Source organism: Penicillium argentinense, assembly GCF_028826775.1.
Source record: "Penicillium argentinense strain IBT 30761 chromosome Unknown utg000011l_segment0_segment0, whole genome shotgun sequence".
NCBI lineage: Eukaryota > Fungi > Ascomycota > Eurotiomycetes > Eurotiales > Aspergillaceae > Penicillium > Penicillium argentinense.
In genome coordinates, this window is record NW_026622670.1 from 1,388,893 (window position 1) to 1,408,947 (window position 20,055).

The 20,055-nt window shown below is 51.5% G+C and overlaps 9 protein-coding genes across 9 annotated transcripts; 4 read left to right on the forward strand and 5 right to left on the reverse strand.

The window, feature by feature from the left end:
* Nucleotides 1-955: 955 nt before the first annotated feature.
* Nucleotides 956-2,458, reverse strand: N7532_011528 (uncharacterized protein; the record flags this gene model as incomplete). The annotated part of the gene is made up of 4 exons (XM_056624019.1): nt 956-1,410; nt 1,469-1,529; nt 1,596-2,374; nt 2,428-2,458. The coding sequence occupies 4 exons, from the start codon at nt 2,456-2,458 to the stop codon at nt 956-958; spliced, it is 1,326 nt and encodes a 441-aa protein (XP_056469007.1).
* A 612-nt stretch (nt 2,459-3,070) lies between these two features.
* On the reverse strand, nt 3,071-3,994 carry N7532_011529 (kinetochore subunit FTA4 family protein; the record flags this gene model as incomplete). The annotated part of the gene is made up of 4 exons (XM_056624020.1): nt 3,071-3,407; nt 3,452-3,514; nt 3,574-3,742; nt 3,829-3,994. Coding segments are annotated over 4 exons (735 nt in total), but the record flags the coding sequence as incomplete, so codon positions are not given.
* A 726-nt stretch (nt 3,995-4,720) lies between these two features.
* Nucleotides 4,721-5,323, forward strand: N7532_011530 (epoxide hydrolase; the record flags this gene model as incomplete). The annotated part of the gene is made up of 1 exon (XM_056624021.1): nt 4,721-5,323. One exon carries the CDS (start codon nt 4,721-4,723, stop codon nt 5,321-5,323), a length of 603 nt encoding a protein of 200 aa, XP_056469009.1.
* A 344-nt stretch (nt 5,324-5,667) lies between these two features.
* On the forward strand, nt 5,668-6,860 carry N7532_011531 (60S ribosomal protein uL18; the record flags this gene model as incomplete). The annotated part of the gene is made up of 4 exons (XM_056624022.1): nt 5,668-5,670; nt 5,834-5,871; nt 5,940-6,027; nt 6,087-6,860. The coding sequence occupies 4 exons, from the start codon at nt 5,668-5,670 to the stop codon at nt 6,858-6,860; spliced, it is 903 nt and encodes a 300-aa protein (XP_056469010.1).
* Nucleotides 6,861-7,410: 550 nt separating this feature from the next.
* N7532_011532 (uncharacterized protein) lies at nt 7,411-8,461 on the forward strand (the record flags this gene model as incomplete). Its single annotated transcript, XM_056624023.1, has 3 exons — nt 7,411-7,460; nt 7,536-7,937; nt 7,981-8,461. 3 exons carry the CDS (start codon nt 7,411-7,413, stop codon nt 8,459-8,461), a joined length of 933 nt encoding a protein of 310 aa, XP_056469011.1.
* Nucleotides 8,462-8,657: 196 nt separating this feature from the next.
* Nucleotides 8,658-9,134, reverse strand: N7532_011533 (L-rhamnose mutarotase; the record flags this gene model as incomplete). The annotated part of the gene is made up of 3 exons (XM_056624024.1): nt 8,658-8,741; nt 8,812-8,948; nt 9,005-9,134. 3 exons carry the CDS (start codon nt 9,132-9,134, stop codon nt 8,658-8,660), a joined length of 351 nt encoding a protein of 116 aa, XP_056469012.1.
* A 410-nt stretch (nt 9,135-9,544) lies between these two features.
* N7532_011534 (MFS transporter) lies at nt 9,545-11,222 on the reverse strand (the record flags this gene model as incomplete). Its single annotated transcript, XM_056624025.1, has 3 exons — nt 9,545-10,574; nt 10,632-10,987; nt 11,049-11,222. 3 exons carry the CDS (start codon nt 11,220-11,222, stop codon nt 9,545-9,547), a joined length of 1,560 nt encoding a protein of 519 aa, XP_056469013.1.
* A 1,507-nt stretch (nt 11,223-12,729) lies between these two features.
* niiA (nitrite reductase niiA) lies at nt 12,730-16,434 on the reverse strand (the record flags this gene model as incomplete). The annotated part of the gene is made up of 9 exons (XM_056624026.1): nt 12,730-13,729; nt 13,783-13,940; nt 14,003-14,475; nt 14,531-14,733; nt 14,786-15,301; nt 15,352-15,434; nt 15,492-16,031; nt 16,096-16,243; nt 16,304-16,434. The coding sequence occupies 9 exons, from the start codon at nt 16,432-16,434 to the stop codon at nt 12,730-12,732; spliced, it is 3,252 nt and encodes a 1,083-aa protein (XP_056469014.1).
* A 636-nt stretch (nt 16,435-17,070) lies between these two features.
* On the forward strand, nt 17,071-20,003 carry niaD (nitrate reductase NiaD; the record flags this gene model as incomplete). The annotated part of the gene is made up of 6 exons (XM_056624027.1): nt 17,071-17,477; nt 17,540-17,798; nt 17,857-18,092; nt 18,148-18,371; nt 18,433-19,056; nt 19,111-20,003. The coding sequence occupies 6 exons, from the start codon at nt 17,071-17,073 to the stop codon at nt 20,001-20,003; spliced, it is 2,643 nt and encodes an 880-aa protein (XP_056469015.1).
* Between the last annotated feature and the right edge of the window lie 52 nt (nt 20,004-20,055).

Sequence of the window (20,055 nt, forward strand, 5' to 3'; positions counted from 1 at the left end):
TAAAGTGTACCGGTGGAGCATGCGCCGTTAGAGGTGACAGCGGAGACGTCTCACCATGAAGGTATGTCGAGCCGAATGCATGCTGTGAAGGGTATTTCAGACGAGGGATTATTTGGGGAGGTGATCAATCTACGAGAAAAAGAAACGAAAGGAACTTGCCCAGGAGGCAACCGGATGTGGAAGATTAAGCATCGGACATGACATAATCGCCGCACCCAAAAGTAAAGGCGCAGACAGCCAAAAAGGGGCTCCACTACGGCACGTGATGTGGTATACACGTTCTCTTACTGGCAGATCGAGTGTGGCATCTTACGGGGAGTGCTGAGCAACTCCGTGACCGGGGGGAGCAAATTGGTCTCGTGAAGCGACGGACATTTGGGTCGTCGAATTGGGGTCGTGGGGATTTCGAGTCCACAGCTTAGCCTTTGCGACTGGGGGGCGCTAGTGGCTTTTAGTTGGGGCAAAAGTGCCACTGTGGCCACCGCGGACAACACACCGACAAATGACGGCGAGAAATGACCTTGGGGTGGAACTAGCCTACTTGCATCTTACTCTGTAGGATGTAAGTATGCACACTCTACGAAGTCCTATAAGATCGAGCATGGCCAGCGGTCGGGCAGTGGCGGGCAGTGGCCATTTAATGAATTATTTGCGGTCAGGCTGGAATCGTCAACGTCAACGGATTCCATGCCTGCTGCACCGATGGTAACACAGAAATTCCGGGTATCTGCACAAACCGGGGGCAAAAAAAAAGTACACAACCCCGCCATGAACGCCTCCCAGTAAATACAGAAAAAAAGACAAAGGGGGGAATAACACCGGCACAAAATGGAAAAACGCCGCCGAGTACTATGCAACACGAAACACCCTTCGCAAAGGGAGAAATCCACGCAAAATCAAGTCATCACGCCGTGAGAACCCGCAGGGCCCGATTCGAGTTCGCTTCACTTGCCCTTCATTCTAAGCCGGGGATATCCTTCAGGATTTCCCAACCAAACTCCTCCTCGGGGAGTTCCGGTTCCATCCCCAGGGCGTTGCGATAGGCGCGAACCTCGTTCTGCAAACCGGCCACGATGCGCACGGGAAGCTCTTCCTCTTCGGCCCGGAGCCGGTAGGCAGTACGAATCATCTCGGCGCATTTCATTGTTTGTGTGTGCCAGTAGTCGCGGTCAAGCCGGCTCTCCAGATGCGCGTCGCGTTCGGCCTGCAGCAGTTGGTTGTAGTTGTTCTTCTGAGCCAGGTACTGCATGTTGTTGCTTTGGCAGTAGTTACGGATCTGCTCAACCATTGTTCCCACGCCTGCTTCGTATTCGCCGATGAGCTTGGTGTTCTCGACCTGTTCGCGCTTAAGTTCTTCGACCTGGCGTTTTTCTTTGGCGAGGGCGCGTTCGAGTTCTGTGATCCGGGCGGCTACCGCCAAGTTAGTAATTGGAAAAGTTGGCAATAAAGGTAAATTGAAAGCACGCACCGGAGATTTCACCATTAACCCGCTGCATCGCTGGGCTGGCATCCTCAGACGAACCGTGTTTCTATTGCATTCAATTGTTAGCATCGGATGCCTCTCGATGGGGGTTGCGTGGGGGCCGGTTGCCTACCATGATTTCCTCCGCACTGGAGACAATGTTCTTGGTCACTTCACGGTTGTTCTTGAGCACATCGCTCAATTCCAGCACCATCTCGTACAGATGATGGAGGTCCATCTGGTGCCCCGCGTTCATGGGCATTCCGGAGGCGATAGCTCCCATCCCACCTCCGTTGACCTGAGCCGACGGGTGAGAGAGTGCAGGCGACATGGACTGTCGAGGCACACTGCCCATGGTGGAGTTGCCAGGAGAGTTATCCGCGTAACCCGAAAACATGCCCGACGCGGAACCGTTGCCCGTCATTCCCGTGGTAGTGTTCATCGACTCGTTCGCGGCCGCAAACGCACGGTTGAGATCTTCGAGCTGCGGGTCGTAAGGGTTGATCGGGCGCGAGGTGCCGTTTTCCTCTTCGTACCAGGAGGCGTGGTTCTCTACGCCCAAGACCTCCTTTTGAAACTTCTCAAGGTCACGGCGAGTAACGTGGGTAGAACGACGGCGGTGCCCACGCGTGAAAGGTGCCTTGGAAGCGGCGGCGGTTGCGTCACCCTCGATGATGGCGGCGCAATCTGGAAGCTGGGAAAAGAACTCGAGCACTGAATTGTCGTTGCACGGAGAGGTTGACTGGAGAATGTCGCTGTGGTTGTTGGCCGGCACACCATCCCCGATCGGGCTAGCCTCCTCCTCGGGGCCACCGCCGAAGCGCACGCTGCTGCTGCTGGAGCCGCCGCTGCTGTGGCTACGCTGCTCCAGCCCGACCAGGCGCCGCATCCTGTTGAGAGGGCTCATCCAAGCTGGGCTTCAGTTAGGGAGTTGTCAGGAGTGAGCATCTTAGAACTGTACGAACCTTCTTTCGCTTCATCCGTGTCCGACTCCATCGTTGCAGGGTGGGTGTAAGTGTAATGGATGACGGAGAAGACAGGAACCAGCAAAAGTTCCCTCAATTGAATGGGAATCGCTCCTGCCTAATTCCATGGACCGCGCAACTTCCCACCTGCCTTCTTACGACCGCACCCCAGTACTATGAGCACCATACCCCAAGGTGCCTTAGGCTACACCGTGCCTTAGCGTAGGTCAGCGCCTACTGGGGTATCTGCGTCGTAGTAATGTCTTCCCGCTGTAATCCCGTTTTTCGACCGCTTTCCCCTAGTGATGTACACAGTACTCGAACATTAGCAGGGCGTTTACGCAAAGCCAGCATCTAGCCAGAAAAAGAATTCTGGCGTGCCTGCATGAGCGGGACAGCATGCTATTGCATTTAGCAAGCCCGACTCTATTTATGGCTGATTGGATTCTAGCCCAGCGTGAAATCCGCCAGAGGTACGACAACGACAACCCAAGTCTCTCCCTTCGGAGAAGACTTTACTGCAGGATTAATAGCTTACGGAGATGCAGTGCTATGTTCCGACAATTATGTCGCATGGACCAGGATCATTGGAAACCATGATAAAATGTTCTCAAGCTTGCAATTCATGTCGTAAAAGTCATACCCCCGTGTGCAACAGGGCCTCCAGTCTCCGCTCCGACCCAGGAAGCAGGTATTCCCCGTTCTCTGGCGGACTCTTGCGTTTCTTCTGTTGTGCTATCCGTCCGCCGACCCGCGCTACGAGCATTCTCATTTTCTCCAATTCCTGCACGAGCTCCCCATCGCTTGTAACCAGGTTTGGTTGGATATCACTCCTTGGCTCTTGGAACGGCTCGAGGAGGCGCCGCAGATGGTTAAGTTGATCAAGGCGCCGTTTTCGCTGCTGGCGCTGCTCGTCGAGGCTGGCAAGTCGCTTCCGAAGCTCCTGGTATCTGTACAACAGCAGTGTCAGGCGGATGGAACTTCAACCCCAAAGGAGAACAGTCGGATATTTGTGGGGGCTGACCTTTCATTCTGCTCCTCAGTTACGTCTTGAGCCTCCAGTTCCAAGGGTAATTTGACGATGTTCCTGGTATAATTTTAATAAATGTGCTTCAACCAAGGCAAAGCCTCAGGTGCGAGTCTTACCCATGCTTCGACAGATCCGTCGATTGACATATGCCTTTTGAAAAGGTCGCCGTATTTTGAGTCTCTTGGCTGACTGTAGACCAGTACAGGCTGGCAATTTGACTAGCCACATGGTGGATCGCTTGTGATGAATAGACAACGCGGTTGTGTTGTTTCGCGGCCGCATTTACTATATCATGAGTTAGTTCTGTCCGTAGTAAATAAAGATGGTCTAGTCTTGTAATATCACCAGAGGTGGAAAATTCAGGGTGGTACCTTTGTATAGCACATCTTCAATCACCTTTCCACTCAGCTCCCCCTCGTCCGTCTCCACTGCATAGTTTTGCCAATCTTCTGGCAGCTCAAGGCTCTCGGAGATGATGCGCACCTGGCTGCGGATAAATGCCGACTTCAACTCAGTGATTGTTCGTGTTGAGTCCATCGTTCCAGCCGCGTCAAAGATGCTTCATGTGGTTCCCAAAAGCGTCACGGCCAAACGCGTCCAAGCGCGGAGGGTCGATGGGCTTATCGCCACCCACCTTTCTTATCGATGTAGTCACGTGATCATCGCCCTTTGAGCTCGAATCGACCGAGGGCATCTCACTGGCATTATTTATCAGGTTCAAACGTCTTGCGGGCACAAAAAAATATATATATCCAAATTTTGAATCGTGAAATATCATCTACGTGTGGCTGATCTTGGCTATGATAGTACGATGTTAAAGCGTTAAATAGTTCCTCGGTCTCGAACCGCCCTACAGCTAACTACCTCGGCAAATGGAGATCGGGTCACATTGAAACATATATCATCTCATCGCAAAGCCCTGACACGAATAACTACGTCCAGTTATCAGCGCAATTTTCGGTCTAGCCGAAACACATTCGTTACTTCAACATCGAGGAAACTGTTCTCATTTTAGCATGGCAGACAACCAGCGGCCGATCGGCCTCCTTTTCGACATTGGCGGCGTTTGTGTAAGTCAATACCGAGCTCGAAACCTCAAACCTGCAGTGTGGTTATTGACTATGACTATAGGTCGTTTCGCCATTTCAAGCCATCCTGGATTATGAGATTTCGCAGAATATTCCGCCCGGATGGGTGAATTTCAGCATCTCGCGGACATCGCCCAACGGTGCCTGGCACAAGATTGAACGAGGTGAGATCAAGATGGATGCCGACTTCTTCGCCGCGTTCAACAAAGATCTGCGTCATCCGACTCTGTGGAAGCAGTTCCACGAGCAACAGCGACAAAAGAAAGGGCTGAGCGGCCCAACCACCACCACCCCGCTTCCAGAGGTGGATGCGGAGTGGCTCTTCTGGGAGATGATGAGGATATCTCGGACACCAGACCCATACATGTTCCCCGCTCTGCAGAAACTGAGAGCATCGGGGAAATTCCTCATGGGTGCTCTGTCAAATACGACCAAGTTCCCCGAAGGACATCCTTACAACAAGGATGAGACAGGAGTTCGATCGCAATTTGACTTTTTCATTTCGTCGGCACATACGGGGCTTCGCAAACCTGACCCCAAAATCTACGAAGTTGCAATTCAAGAAATGAATGCCCTGGCCAAGAAGCGTGGACTCGAAGGGGTCAAGCCCTCGGACATTGTTTTTTTCGACGACATTGGCGAGAACTTGAAGGCTGGAAAACGGGCTGGGCTGCGTACCGTGAAAGTAACACTCGGTAAGACCCGGGATACTGTTAAAGAGTTGGAGAAGATCACTGGTCTTCAACTGTTAGATGACGTGGATAAGGCACGCCTCTGAGGTTGCTGCATCGAACACAGTGTGGATGGGAATCTCGGATCTGTCGATTACTATAGAGAACCAATGAATTCCGGTTGAAATAATGCTTCACATATTTTCTACAATTCTTGCCGCCCGTTCAAATTGAGTACCGTGGAGTACTCAGTGTAGACAGTGTTGATGTGGTGGTGGCCCACCCTGCAAATTGCCGTCCTTCAGCCGTCGCCGACCCTCGTCGCCGACCGCACTTCTGGGCGGCTGCATCCCCGCTAAGCGAAATCCCCCACAAAGTCGCCGCACACATTTTCCTTCTGTTCTTTTTTCCAACCGTCGACCTCAGGCTTCAGCACCCGACAACCGCTAAAATGGTGAGTGTGATTGTTATCGCAGTTGGCTGAAAACGCCTATCTGCGATGGATTTATAAATTTTTTTTTTTCCTCTCCGCCTCGTTCGGAGCCGGGTCCCTGCAAGATGCTTCGGACGACATATTCTGAAGCGCAAATTGCTGACTCGTGATTTTCTTCTGCCAGCCTTTCACCAAGACTGTCAAGAACGATGCCTACTTCAGGTAAGTTGGAAAAAAAAATTCCCTGACACCTTTGTTTTCCTGAGGTCGAGTGCTAACGTTTCCCACAGTCGTTACCAGACTAAGTACCGCCGCCGCCGTGAGGGTAAGACCGACTACAAGGCCCGTAAGGCTCTGATCACTCAGGCCAAGAACAAGGTGAGTTATTTGTCCTTGATGCTGTTGGGATCTGACAGTATACTAACACCCGAAAACAGTACAACGCCCCCAAGTACCGCATGGTCGTCCGTTTCACCAACCGCGACATCGTCACTCAGATCGTGTACTCTGAGATCTCCGGCGACAAGGTCTTCGCTTCCGCCTACGCCCACGAGCTGAAGCGCTACGGTATCAACCAGGGTCTGACCAACTGGGCTGCCGCCTACGCCACCGGTCTTCTCCTGGCCCGCCGCACCCTCGTCAAGCTGGGTCTGGACAAGGATTTCACCGGTGTCGAGGAGGCCGACGGCGAGTACACCCTCACCGAGGCTGTTGAGTCCGACAACGGCGAGCGCCGCCCCTTCAAGGCCTTCCTTGATGTTGGTCTCGTTCGCACCTCCAGCGGTAACCGTGTCTTCGGTGCCATGAAGGGTGCCTCCGACGGTGGTATCTTCATCCCCCACTCCGAGCGCCGCTTCCCCGGTTACGACATTGAGTCCGAGGAGCTCGACGCCGAGACCCTCCGCAACTACATCTTCGGTGGCCACGTCTCTGAGTACATGGAGACCCTCGCCGATGAGGATGAGGAGCGCTTCAAGTCCCAGTTCGCCAAGTACGTCGAGGACGAGGTTGACGCTGGTGACCTCGAGGAGATCTACCAGGAGGCCCACAAGGCCATCCGTGAGGACCCCTTCAAGAAGGACGAGGATGCTGGCTCCAAGAAGACCAAGGAGGAGTGGAAGGCCGAGTCCAAGAAGTACAAGGTCAACAAGCTCACTCACGCCCAGCGCAAGGCTCGCGTCCAGGAGAAGATCCGCGAGCTTGCTGCTTAAGTGACTGGTCTGTTAATCCTGATGAGTCCTTCGGTTCGCTGTTAAAGCTCAAAAAGTTTCCAACAAAAATTATATGAGGGAATTGGCTTTGCCAGTCGGTTTTATTTTCTGATGCATGTAGATTGATGGGTCATGGCACATACCACTTTTGTTACGTTTTCTAAAGGGTTTTATGGGAGCTATTAGTTCGGTGTTCACACAAGGCAATTTTCTTTCCACTGTTCTAATTGCTCCAAATGTCCAAGCAATCTCATTGTTCCCTCAAAGCGCTTCTCCATATGTCCACTCTGGCAATGTGCATCGTAGCCGGGAATCTAGACCGTAGTAGCCCTCTCCATTGCGCTGCCACCATTCGAGTTCTGCCATGCTCACCTGTCAAGCCGGGGCACGTGACCGCAGCGGTCTTGATACAAACGCACAACGCGTCACCGGCTCCTCGCCTCACCTTGCAAGTTGCATCGCAGATATTACTGGCATACGATGGTCCAACGCATCACTAACCCATCTTCCCTCCCTTTGCTGACGCAAGGGGAGGTATCGGACTAACAAGATGAAGCTTTACCTTATTCGGCATGCTGAGGCCCTGGACCCTAAACCCTGGTGAGTACGACTAGGGAACGTGCGTCCCATGGGGTGGTATATGCATACCATTTTCCCATACTTGATCCTGAACAGGCCGGGCAAATTGGACCCGGACATCACAAACCACGGAATGGCTCAGATTCGGCGCCTCGCGGATCATTTTGTCTCGACATCAGTTCAGTTCAGCACTGTATTCTCATCGGACCTCATTCGCGTTCGTCGTACGGCAGAAGGGATTTGCAGCCGCCAACCTGCAGCCTCCAATGGAACACCCGCAGCGCCCAACTTCATTCCAGGGCTACGAGAAAAATACCTCAATACTTTGGTGCCTGGACTCCGGGGCCGAATCAGGTCTCCGCTTCCGCATGGTCGCCCTAGCTTGTTCCTTGTTCGTCCAGCATCATCTCGTGCAGCCTTGATCCTGTCCAAGAGCCACGGCCCACTCGCCGTATTCATCATCATATCCCACTGGAAGCGTGCAGAGTCCTGCGTCTAGTGTGACTCTCCCTCTTGCCGACATGACCGTTTGGAGATCCAGTGGAAGCGATTCGTGCTCGTCCTCAACCGTTAAGCGTATCACTTCGTTTCTGTACCATCATATCATTCCTCTGTTTGCCAATTACGAAACATCGCGGTACACGATAACCATAGATTGCCACGGATCTTTCCTCCAGGCGCTGTGGGAGTGTCTCCTTGATCTATTCGGCCCTAACCGTGTGTTCATCCAGCCGGAAATCCTTCGGCGCTACGACGGCCTGAAATGTCGCGAGATGCCATCGTGGCCAACTTCAGGATATTTGGAGTTGTCTATCCAGCCGCATCCGGTAATTTCTCAATCACCGCAGCAGCCTCATTCTCTTTCACAGACACCGGAATTTACAGCGCTTGGTCAAATGCCCCCAGGCACCACCGCTCAAACCCAGACCTTCGCTGCTACATGCAACGCCCCCTCTTACAAATTGATTTTGCGCGTTCGGAATATTGATCATATGGAGCATCTTCGAGGATTGTCCTCATAATGACAAGCAGAAGAGGATCGATGCATTTCTCGGAAAAGAATGATTTCGAAATGGCAACCCACTGGTGAAGAAAGCAGGAGTGATTCTTATGGTGCCAGACAATAGAGGACTCACCATACATTCAAAATATGAATGTAGGCAAAATGGAAATGATGTAGCTGATTTCGATTGATACCGTCACAAATGAAATCTGAATCTACTCGTTGTAAAACACCTCGTCCAACACCTTCCACCACCCAGGTCCGTCGGCACTGCTCACAGCGCCAGGGATAGGACTCTCCTACAGCACGCCAGAATTTAGCCCCTTGAACAATAACCGTAAAGAAAGGCGATTGGAATCCGGAACCTACCTGCATCCCATCGGTCATAGCCCACCATTCTCTCACTTTGGGGTTTGCTCGCATCCGCTCCATATCGCCTTCGAAATCCGTGCCGACGTACTTGAAAGTAGCGAATAGAGTGCGGTCATTGTCGAAGAAGATTGAGTCTAGGGGAGGGCGAATTTAGTGTCAGCTATTTTTGCTTCGGTGTTTCCTGACATACAGTCCTTGATGTTGCAATCCTTGATTTGCTGCAGTACCTCTGGCCAGACATTGGCATGGCATTCCTTGTAAGCAGCTACAGCCGAGGGCTTGAGATGAACTATTTGAGCAATGCGGCGGACCGGAGCCATTTCGAGCGTTTTTATGTGGAGAGAGCGTTTCTTGAACTGCCGATGACTGGATTTGTGTTTGTGTGGGACCTGGGAGGCAAAGATGCAAGAAAGGTTTGACGAAGGTTGAAATGAACAGCTCGAATGTTGTAACAAAGTCGAAGAAAAATCAATATTGAAATAAAAAGAAGCTACAATTGTCGAAGAGGAGCCGGGGCTTCCCCACATTCTTGCCTGGAGCCCCTCGTTCTCGCCGGACCATTACCCCGTCCTCGGTGTGCGCTAACCCGACGCCCGTGCTCATTCTACGTATCGGGATGCCGATGGGCAGACGACAAATTAAGCCCTAAAAATTTGCGAATTTGAAACATGCAACTCTAAGATAAATTCAATTCATAATTAGTACTATTTTATCGTGACCTAACAACTTCTCATGTTTCAAACAGCGGATTCTTGGAAACAGGACGAACCCAGCTGACAGCCAAATTCGCCGCCAGAGAAATCACACCGATGATCCACATAGATCGCCCATATTGCGAACCGTTGTATCTAAAGACAATAGCAAAAACAATGCCTCCCAAGTTTCCGAGTCCGCCCACAACACCAGAAACAACTCCGTTGGCATAGGGATGCACATGCGGGACAACAGCAAAGTTGGCGCCATTGCATGCCTCGAGGAAGAAAGCCAGCCCCGCCATGAGTCCGAACATGGTGGACTGACTGCTTGGGTTGGAAAGACCGATAGCCAGCTGGAAAGCGCCCATGGAAAGACCGAGGAAAGTGAGAAGGAGCTTTTTCGACCAGATGCTTCCCGTGCTGCGGTAGATCAGGTCTCCAAAGAATCCACCCGCGGGGCGACAGACCACATTGAGCAGTCCGAACATTGCGGCCCATTGACCGGACTCTGTTTGACCCATGGATGGGAATCTTTCTGAGTAGTATGTTCCGAGGATTGAATTGATTGCCAGCTCGGATCCGAACGAGCAGGCGTACGGGATTGCCACGGCCAGCGTGGTGAGACTGAAGGCGACACGGACAGTATCTTTGTGCGAGAGAGCGACGACGGTCTCTCGTTTGAGAGTACCAATTTGTCCCAGACCGGAGGCATCCTTGTCGACTATTTGAGGGGTTTGTGTACCTTTCTTCTCCACGTCGATGGCGTCATACATCGACGGTGGGCTGGTGAGGCCGCTGGTGAGGCCGCTCGATGGGAAGCTCTGATTGAGGTCGACAATATTTCCATCGTAGATCGAAGCGGGAGAGCTAGCGGCAGGAGTTTCCTTGGACCAAAGGTGTCGATCTGACCATTTGCCGGTCGGTGTGTCCTCGCAGAGGAAAAGCATTCCGAGTGCCACGGCAGCGATAATAATGAAGGGGACGATGTAGGCGACGCGCCAGGCTTTGTGGGGGGCCAGGCCACGCGAGGCAACGAGGGAGTCGTAGAGGGCGGGCATGATGAAACTAAGACAGATAGGTTAGAAGATGCATCATCAAACATTGTTGAATCGAAGGACTTACTAGGTGATTCCTCCACCGGCGTTGCCCCAGCCTGCGGCCAGCGAGTTGGCGGTGCCAACGATCTTCTTGTCGAAGAATCCGGTGCACCACACCTGGCAGGGAACAAAAGTCCCACCTAGAATTCCCACAAAGAATCGCAATGCTATCAGGCCATTGGGGTTGGTAACGAGGCCGGCCATCGCGGTTGGGATGGATCCGCAGAGCAGCAGGCCCACGAAAACCAGCCGTGGACCGAAGCGATCGCAGAGTGGCCCGGCAACAAATCGAACGAGAAAGGTAGCGAGGAGTGCGACAATGTTAGAGTTCGCAATTTCCTCCTCTGTCATATTCAGGTCCTCTTTGATGGTGACGGATAGCTAGAGCATGTACCTTTTAGTGACCCCGGTCATCATCATGGTGGTGATTGGGCTGACTTACCAATGGTGGAAATGCATACCACGAGAGAAATGCGACCATGAACCCCAACCAAGAGAAGAAAAACACCCGGCCATATTGATCAAACGGGTTGAGGACGGGAATGGACTTCGCTTTCCGAGTTGCGGGGTGGATCTCTGGAGACGAAAAGAGAAGCTTGCCAAAGTTGGCCGCCATTGCCGTTATTCAACGGTTTTGATGTGATAGACTGGATCGACAGGTCGGCTAGATGGAAATGATGTTCGTGATGTCCCGGTGATCGAGGTATCCAGGGTCTTTGAACTAATTTGATATCGAACAACAGACCGACGAAGGCGAACAGCTCATCTATATAGACATATATGATGAGGATTGTATCTCGATTCGTATAGAGCGAAGATCTCATTATGACACATGAGGCCATAACCCACATCAGATATCGATTAAGGCCCTGACAAGCCGGGGAATATCGTAGATTCCACGAGGACGATGATAAATTGGCCAAGGGGAAAAAGCACCATGTCGATGGATATCCGAGCAAGCTGATTCGACGAAAATGGCTGTTCTTGCAGTCCCTGGCAGTGAATAGCCACTCCCAGGCTTGGCTTGCCTGTAGATTCTCACCATTCATCTGGGGACAGGGTGATCATCGCGATAAGGCAGGTAGGCTATGTCTGGGGAGCCTATGAGAGCCGAGTCGGATGCGATGCCCAGCTGATGAAGAGGCGATAAGCGCAGAGTTGAATAACTCCGCGGATCACATCTGCAGTAATTGGGCCAGGTCCGCACAAGTGCCGGGTCAATTCTGGGTCAGTGCCGGTGTGGATCTCTGGTTGAGTTGGACTGTTCCAAAGTTGGCAGCAGGGTCGTTGATAAACCGCCCGCCTCTCATTGGACGTGCCGCGGCCTGAGATAGGAAGGGAGTTCGCGCTTTCCTCCTTCAAAGCAACTGTGGATCGGACAATGAGGCAAAATGTGCCCAACTGGGTCTGCCAGGTCGATCTGAACTCCGCGGAAATATCTTAAACGGCGCCATCTGCTCCGTGTTCGTCTGTTCGACCCGGTCGACGGTTGTCCGAATATCGCGACAGTTCGGTCAGATCCACGCAGCGGTGGCGATGTCGTGGTTTCTCTTGGCTACGGTCTAGACCAGGAAAAAGCAGTGAATGGGATGTGCGTGATCTCGATAATAATGATTTTTGTCGGAATGGGCGCTTGATTCTCGCGATTTTCCGGGTTATGGCGACCTGGAGTTCCCGAGGACAAGCTGTTCTGCAGTGAAACAGAAAAATATCTGCAGGAATCTCTCGTAACTACATTTTCCATTACAATATGTTCATTTAGCGACCTCGTCTAGCTATTATGCATCTAATTTTCGAGGTCTTTGGCCCTTGCATACCTACAGGCGGTGGAAGTCATTCCTATCTCGAAGTACTTTCATCTTTCAACACTGAAGTCTGTAGCTATTGATAGGATCATATCTTTTCACTTTTACGCGCTCCCTATAGGTACTATGCTGTATTGAGCTCTAAACTGTACTCTTGGTTTTTTTTTCTTTTTGTCACATATTCATTCATTCATTCGAGTTATACAACCACTCCTATTGTTTAGTTAAATGAATTACGGTATAACAGACCAGAAAATCGATGCATTCGAATACACCCCTTGCTGAACTCCAATGCTCCGCCCTTTACGTATTGTAGAATCACCAGTCAATGCTCTTTGCCGGCTGGGCCGCTGATTGACTCAAACCCTCGCCATTAGCAACCTTCTTCCCCCTCATCCCCTTATACCTTTTATCCATTTTGTGGAACGGATCTGGGGCTTCTCCTTCCTTAACCTTCCACTTCTTCGTACCTAAAACAGCATCCAGCTCTTCAACAGGTGGCAACTTGAGGTAGATCCATCCATCGTCCCTCTCCTCCACTGGGAAGGTAGCGATATTCATGCTCTCGTCATTCGAGCATCGTCCAGCCTGCTCTCCATTGAGCTCAAAGTTCCGCTTGTGATATGGACATGACACCCAGTATTTACCCGCATCATCGTCTCCAATCAAGCCGTCTGATAATACAAAGGCCCGCTTATGAGGGCACATTTGCTGCGTGGCGTAGAACTTTCCCTTGATCTTGAACACAGCAAGCTGTGTATCTCCACGCTTCACGTTTGCAGAGGAAACCTGCGGCGGCTCATCGGAAAAGTGATCTGATCGGACGACAGGCTGCCACGAGAGGCTGGACCATTCATGGCCCTTGAAATCCTCCTGCGCAGAGTCCTTCGGCCAGTATGTCGGCCGCTGTTGAGACCGTTCTTGAACGACCTCCACTGTATCAACCGTCTCGTCTGTATTGGCGAATTGCTGGAAAGCCTTGCGTCGCTTAGGATTGTTGAGTGTCTCTGTCCACTCGCAGAAATAGCCGCCGACAAGCTCTTGCATTTGTCGCTCCATGTCGGCGCAGATGCCAAGCTTGTCGTCGATAATTATCTCTCGCAGGTAATTGATACCACCTGGGAGGTTCTCAATCCATCTGGCTGTTCGTTGTAGTTTGTCGGCAGTTCGGATGTAGAAGATGAGGTAGCGGTCGATGATGGGGATGACCATCTCCACCGGGACATCTGTTACGAGAAGCTCGGAGTGTCGTGGTTTGGCTCCTCCGTTGCCTCCGACGAAGATGTTGAAGCCCTTTTCTGTGGCGATCAGACCGAAGCTGGTTTTTATTGTTAGTAGGAATTGAGGAGAGAGGAGATCTGATGGACAAACTCTTTGTTCTGAGCCTCAGCGCATTCTCGAACGCAGCCAGAAACGGCGGCCTTGAATTTGTGCGGTGCCCGTACACTCTTGTATCGCTCCTCAAGCCGGATGGCCATGCCGACACTGTCACCAATGCCGAAGCGACACCAGGTGGTACCGACGCAACTCTGTAAAGTAGCCAAGTCAGCTAAAGCTTCTCGTGTGACTGTAAGCAAGCTGTACAACATACCTTGATTGCACGAAGTGCCTTCGCATAAGCATGGCCACTCTCCATGCCTGCATCTACAAGTTCCTGCCAAATATACAAAAGATCTTGCTTCTTTGCGCCAAACATGTCAATTCTTTGGGCGCCGGTGATCTTGCAGTATAGTCCGTATTTCTTTGCGACCGAACCGATTGCGATGAGTTTGTCGGCAGTGATTTCTCCACCGGGTACACGAGGAACCACGGAGAATGTGCCGTTTCTTTGAATGTTGGCGAGGAATTTGTCATTTGTGTCTTGCAGGTCGTTGTATCCCTTGTCCATGACATGAGGGTTGAATTGACTTGAGAGGATGGAACCAATTGCGGGTTTGCAAGTCTCACATCCTAGGGAATCGGGGTTGTTACCAGCCACTTGCATCACTTCAACGAATGTCTTCAACTGCTTTACGGCAATGACATTGTAGAGATCTGCGCGCGAGTACGGGATATGCATGCACACTGTGTTTAATCTGTTAGTCATGTTCGGCTGTGATCCCTGGCAGACACAACTTACAGTGATTCGACACCTCTTGACCCATTTCAAGCATGGTCTTGTTGAAGATTGACTGAACCAGGGGCATACAGCCACCACAGCCAGTTCCTGCTTTGGTACAGGACTTAACCTCGCCGATGGTCTTGCAGGTCCCATTTTTGACATTGTCGACTACGTCGCCCTTTGTCACGTTGTGACAGGAGCAGATTTGAGTGCTGTCATCACTGTTGACTTGTTAGAGACAAATTCTGGTGCCTTTAGCGTAGCGAATCTTACAGATCGTCGGCATTCTCTTCGCCATCCTTCTGCGCCCCAAGAATCAACTGGCTGGGTGGAACCTCCAGCTCCTTCTGAGCCTTGACCATTTGGTTCAACTTGAGGTAATCCCTCGTATCTCCGATCATCATTCCTCCAAGCAGGAATTTCCCATCCATAGTGAAAAGGTACTTCTTGTATACTCCACCGAAAGGGTCTTTATAAGTCAAAGCCTTGACCGGCGGATCATTTTCATCTGTGCTCGAGCCTGTCAGAGATGGACGGTTCCCCGGGAGAAACTTCGGGCCATCGCGATCGGCAAAGAAGTCTCCAAAGGAGGCGACATCGACCCCGAGGAGCTTCAATTTTGTGCTGAGATCCGGCCTTGTGAAGCTCCGGGGTTCCTTGTCGGGGTTTGTGAGATTGTAGGCGAGTACATCCGCCATCTCAATGCCGGGAGCGATGATGCCGAATGTCTGGTTCTCCCAGCTTGCACACTCGCCCACGGCGTAGATGTCTGGAATCGAAGTTCGGAGACTAAGTTGGTCAGAACAGGAAAATGGATGGGGGAAGTTGTATGAGCGAACCTCTCGTCGATGACAAAGCCTCCTCGCTCGGCAGATTGGATTCCAGCCGATGGACCTAGCTCATCTCTGGGCTTCACGCCAATCTAGAAATGTTGATCAGCAACTGAAAAGTTCCCAAGACATATTGAGACCAGACTTACGGCAAAGCAGATACAGCAACAATCAATACGTTGCCCATCTTCAAAGGTTATGCCCGTCACATTATTGTCTGCGTCTGTGTTGACGACCGCAACCCGCTTCTGATGGAGCACGTCAAGGCCTAATTCGCGAATCTTGCGAGTGACCAACGACCCTGCGTCGCCATCCAGCTGTCGCGCCAGCACCCACTTATTGCGATCAATGAGCTTCACATTCCCAAAGTCTTCCAGGTCAGTCATGGCCTTGGCGGCCTCGAGTCCCAGTAGCCCCCCACCGACTGTGACTGCAGTTTCACCTTTGTGTTTGGCAGCGAAGTCGATGAGTCGCTCCAAGTCGTCGATCGTGCGGTAGACGAAAATTCCTTTGGCATCGTGGCCGGGGGTGTGGGTGGGGAGAACGGCATCTGAGCCAGTAGCGAGAACGAGGGTGTCATAGGAAATGGTACCGCCAGTGGAGGTGTTCACGGTCTTGCTGCTCGGGTCGATACCGGTGACGCGGGTGTTGAGATGGTGGTCGAATTCTCGCTCTTTGAAAGATGCGTACTAATCGAGTATATCAATGTTAGCACACGAAGATCATATAAGGTGTACTTAGTAGTATACTAACCCATTCCTTGGGGTTGAGGTAGAGATCCTCGATCTTGCGGTGCTCGAAGTATGACGAGAGCCCCACGCGGTTATACGCGACATGGTTCTCCTCGCCGATCACCACAATATCAAATCGGCGAGCCGTGTCCTGTTTGATGATTTTCTCACTGTGACCGTTATTAGCATTGAACCCACTAAAGAGAGACAGAGAGGAGCATGTTGCATACATCAGAGAAATGGCCACCATGCCCAGTCCTACAATGACGATTTTCTGTCGTTCGGCATCATTGGGGTTGAAATCGGCGCTTACGCTGCCGTCAACCGGCTCGCCATGTCGAAGCCCGTCTAGCACCGGCATGGCTGCGATAGATGAAAGGTGAGGAGTACAACTAGCATACTACGAATTACGGCCCCTCTGATTAGTTTTAAGAAAAATGAGAAATCCACCGATCGCCACCGTTCGCCACGACACGTCCTGCATTGAGTTACACACGGGAGAAATAGGATGATCGTACGATAAGCGCCTTCATCGCCTAGAGCTTACAAAGTACAGTAGTAAGGTACACGATTATCTTCCGCGGAGATCCCGCTATCGTTTACTAGTCAGTCGCAAAGGCGGGCTGTGAGTGGCTGCTGCCAGAGATAAAAACAGGCGGATGCTGATAGGCCGACGAGACTGCAAGATAAGGCCGGCCTCACAATCAACCATCGGCTACGAAGTGGACTCCACCCGGTTAGGTTCCCCCAATTGCGCCTTTGCCCTTTGTCATTATTCATAGTGATGTGTTCACGTCAGGCATCTTCCCCGTGGCGGGCCCGCGGAGATGCTGACCCTGGGTTCGAGCGAGGCGACGACCCTGCCTCACCCGAAGTATACCATGTCAGGAACGACCGAATTTCGGCCTGAAATCGACTCGAGTTTTCTGATTTCGAATCGTGTTGTCAAATGTTTGATTTTGAGTAGTCGTACTAGACACAATTGCCCATCATCGTCATGGCGACGCTCACCGAGACGAGTTTCGACGCCGCAAAGTTCCCATTCAAGGGTGCAAGCGTCAAATTTCATGATTTGCCGACCCCAGAAGAGCCGAATTTCCCCCTACCTCCTCCCTCCGTCAATCCGACCACCATCCTAGATGTTGACAAGGGCACTCCGGATAGCCATGTACCCCGAGATCCACGATTGATTCGGTTAACGGGTGTGCATCCGTTCAATGTGGAGCCGCCTCTCACAGCATTGTATAAAGAAGGTGATCGGATTCATCATCGAGAGAAAAACAACCCCACGCTGACATTTACAGGGTTTCTGACCTCGCCTGAGTTATTTTATGTCCGAAATCATGGGCCCGTACCGCAAGTGCATGATGACGATATCCCGGACTGGGAGCTGAGCATTGAAGGGTGAGGCCTGAACAACGATCCTGCTTCCAATCTCACTCATTCAAGACTAACATGAAATTCAGACTAGTCGAAAATCCATTTGTTCTGAGCTTCCGAGAGATCCTACAGAAATATGACCAGATCACAGCGCCCATCACTCTCGTCTGTGCAGGCAACCGACGAAAAGAGCAAAACACAGTCAGAAAATCCAAGGGATTCTCATGGGGCCCAGCAGGATTATCAACAGCCCTATTCACGGGACCCATGATGGCAGATTTGATACGCTCCGCAAAACCATTCCGTCGGGCAAAGTATGTCTGTATGGAAGGGGCCGATAAATTGGTATATTCAACCCTCAGCTCGCAAGACTCGGTCTGATCTCGGAGGCTAACGGTCACAGCCAAATGGTTTCTATGGAACATCGGTGAAACTAAACTGGGCGATGGATTATAACAAGGGGATCATGCTAGCCCACAAGATGAATGGAGAACCTCTCCGGCCGGACCATGGACGTCCGTTGCGGGCCGTGGTGCCGGGTCAAATTGGTGGCCGCAGTGTCAAGTGGCTGAAGAAATTGATCATCACGGATGCTCCCAGTGACAATTGGTATCATATCAATGATAATCGCGTATTGCCGTGAGTACCACCGTGGAAAAGAGCAATCTTGAGCAGAATACTGACTTATGACTAGGACGATGGTGTCTCCAGAAATGTCTGCCCAGGACAGGAAATGGTGGACAGACGAGCGATATGCGATCTATGATCTTAATGTTAATTCTGTCGCGGCATACCCGGAACACGAAGAAGTGTTGGATCTGGCGACCGCAGGAACAACCTATACTGCAAGAGGCTATGCATATGCAGGCGGCGGTCGACGGATCACCCGAGTCGAGATATCGCTGGACAAAGGCAAATGTATGTGTCCACAAGTCAACGTGAATTCAAATACAGAGACTGACAGCCTCCTCCACTCTAGCATGGCGACTCGCCGATATCGAATACGCAGAAGACAAATATCGAGAATGGGAAGGCCACCTCTTTGGCGGCAAAGTCGACATGTGGCAGCGGGAAACCTGCTTCTGCTGGTCATTCTGGTCATTAGACATACCCATCTCAGACCTAGAAAATAGCGATGCATTACTCGTTCGGGCCATGGACGAAGCATTGACAGCCCAACCGCGCGATATGTACTGGTCTGTGTTGGGGATGATGAACAACCCCTGGTTCCGCGTGACCATCACAAAGGAAGGCAATTCCTTGAAATTTGAGCACCCCACACATCCCGCCAAAGCTGGAGGATGGATGGAAAAGGCCAAGAAGGCGGGTGGAGACCTGCTCAATGGTAATTGGGGCGAGAGGCATGAAGGCGAAGAGCCTGTGGAGCCGGAGCCTGTACAGAAGATCAACATGAAGAAGGAAGGTGTCAATCGGCAGATCGATCTGGAGGAGTTACAGGCCAACCGCCACGCTGAGAAGCCTTGGTTTGTTGTTGATGGTGAGGTTTATGATGGCACTGGATTCCTCGAGGGCCACCCTGGAGGAGCAATCAGTATAACCTCCTCTGCTGGACTCGACGTCACGGAGGATTTCCATGCGATTCGTAAGTCTCAAGCACTGGCATTCGACAAGAGTCAAGCTCTAACTCCCATCACAGACAGCGAAACTGCGAAAAAGATGATGCCGGACTACCACATTGGCACATTAGATAAAGCATCATTGGAAGCCTTGAACAATGCTTCTACGACAACCTCCACTGAGCCCCGTCCTCACTTCCTGCAGTCAAGGGCATGGTCACGCATGACTTTGATTGAGAAAAACGACGTGTCATGGGATACTCGAATATTCGTCTTCCAGCTAGAGCATGAAAGGCAAACTCTGGGCTTGCCAATCGGCCAACACCTGATGATCAAAGTCCAGGACCCAGAAAATAAAAATGAAGCTATCATCCGCTCTTACACGCCAATATCTGAAACAAACATGGAAGGACGAATGGAGCTGCTCGTGAAAATCTATTTCCCGACCACAGATATCCCCGGCGGGAAGATGACTATGGCTCTGGACAAACTTCCTCTCGGGGCTCCAATTGACTGCAAGGGACCAACAGGCCGATTCGAGTATCTCGGCAACGGACGAGTCCTTATCAGCGGCAAAGAACGGCATCTTCGTTCTTTCAAGATGATTTGCGGTGGAACAGGTATCACACCTGTTTTCCAAGTCCTACGGGCTGTCATGCAAGACACGCAAGATCCCACGAAGTGTGTGGTACTGGATGGCAATCGTTTGGAAGAGGATATCCTTTGTCGAGCGGAGCTTGATGCTTATGTTGCACTGGACCAAGAGAAATGCACTGTTGTGCATACCCTGTCCAAGTCATCCGATACTTGGCAGGGTCGCCGTGGCCGTATCTCAGAAGACCTCATCAAGGAGTTCGCTGCCCCCGAAGAAGCAAGTATGGTTCTTCTGTGTGGACCTGGAGCGCTGGAGAAGTCTGCGAAGAAGATTCTTCTTGAGCAGGGCTGGAAGGAGTCGGACTTGCATTTCTTCTAAAGTCCTTCGTCTGTTTCATTTCTTAGACGGTGTGACCACGAAATAGGTTTTT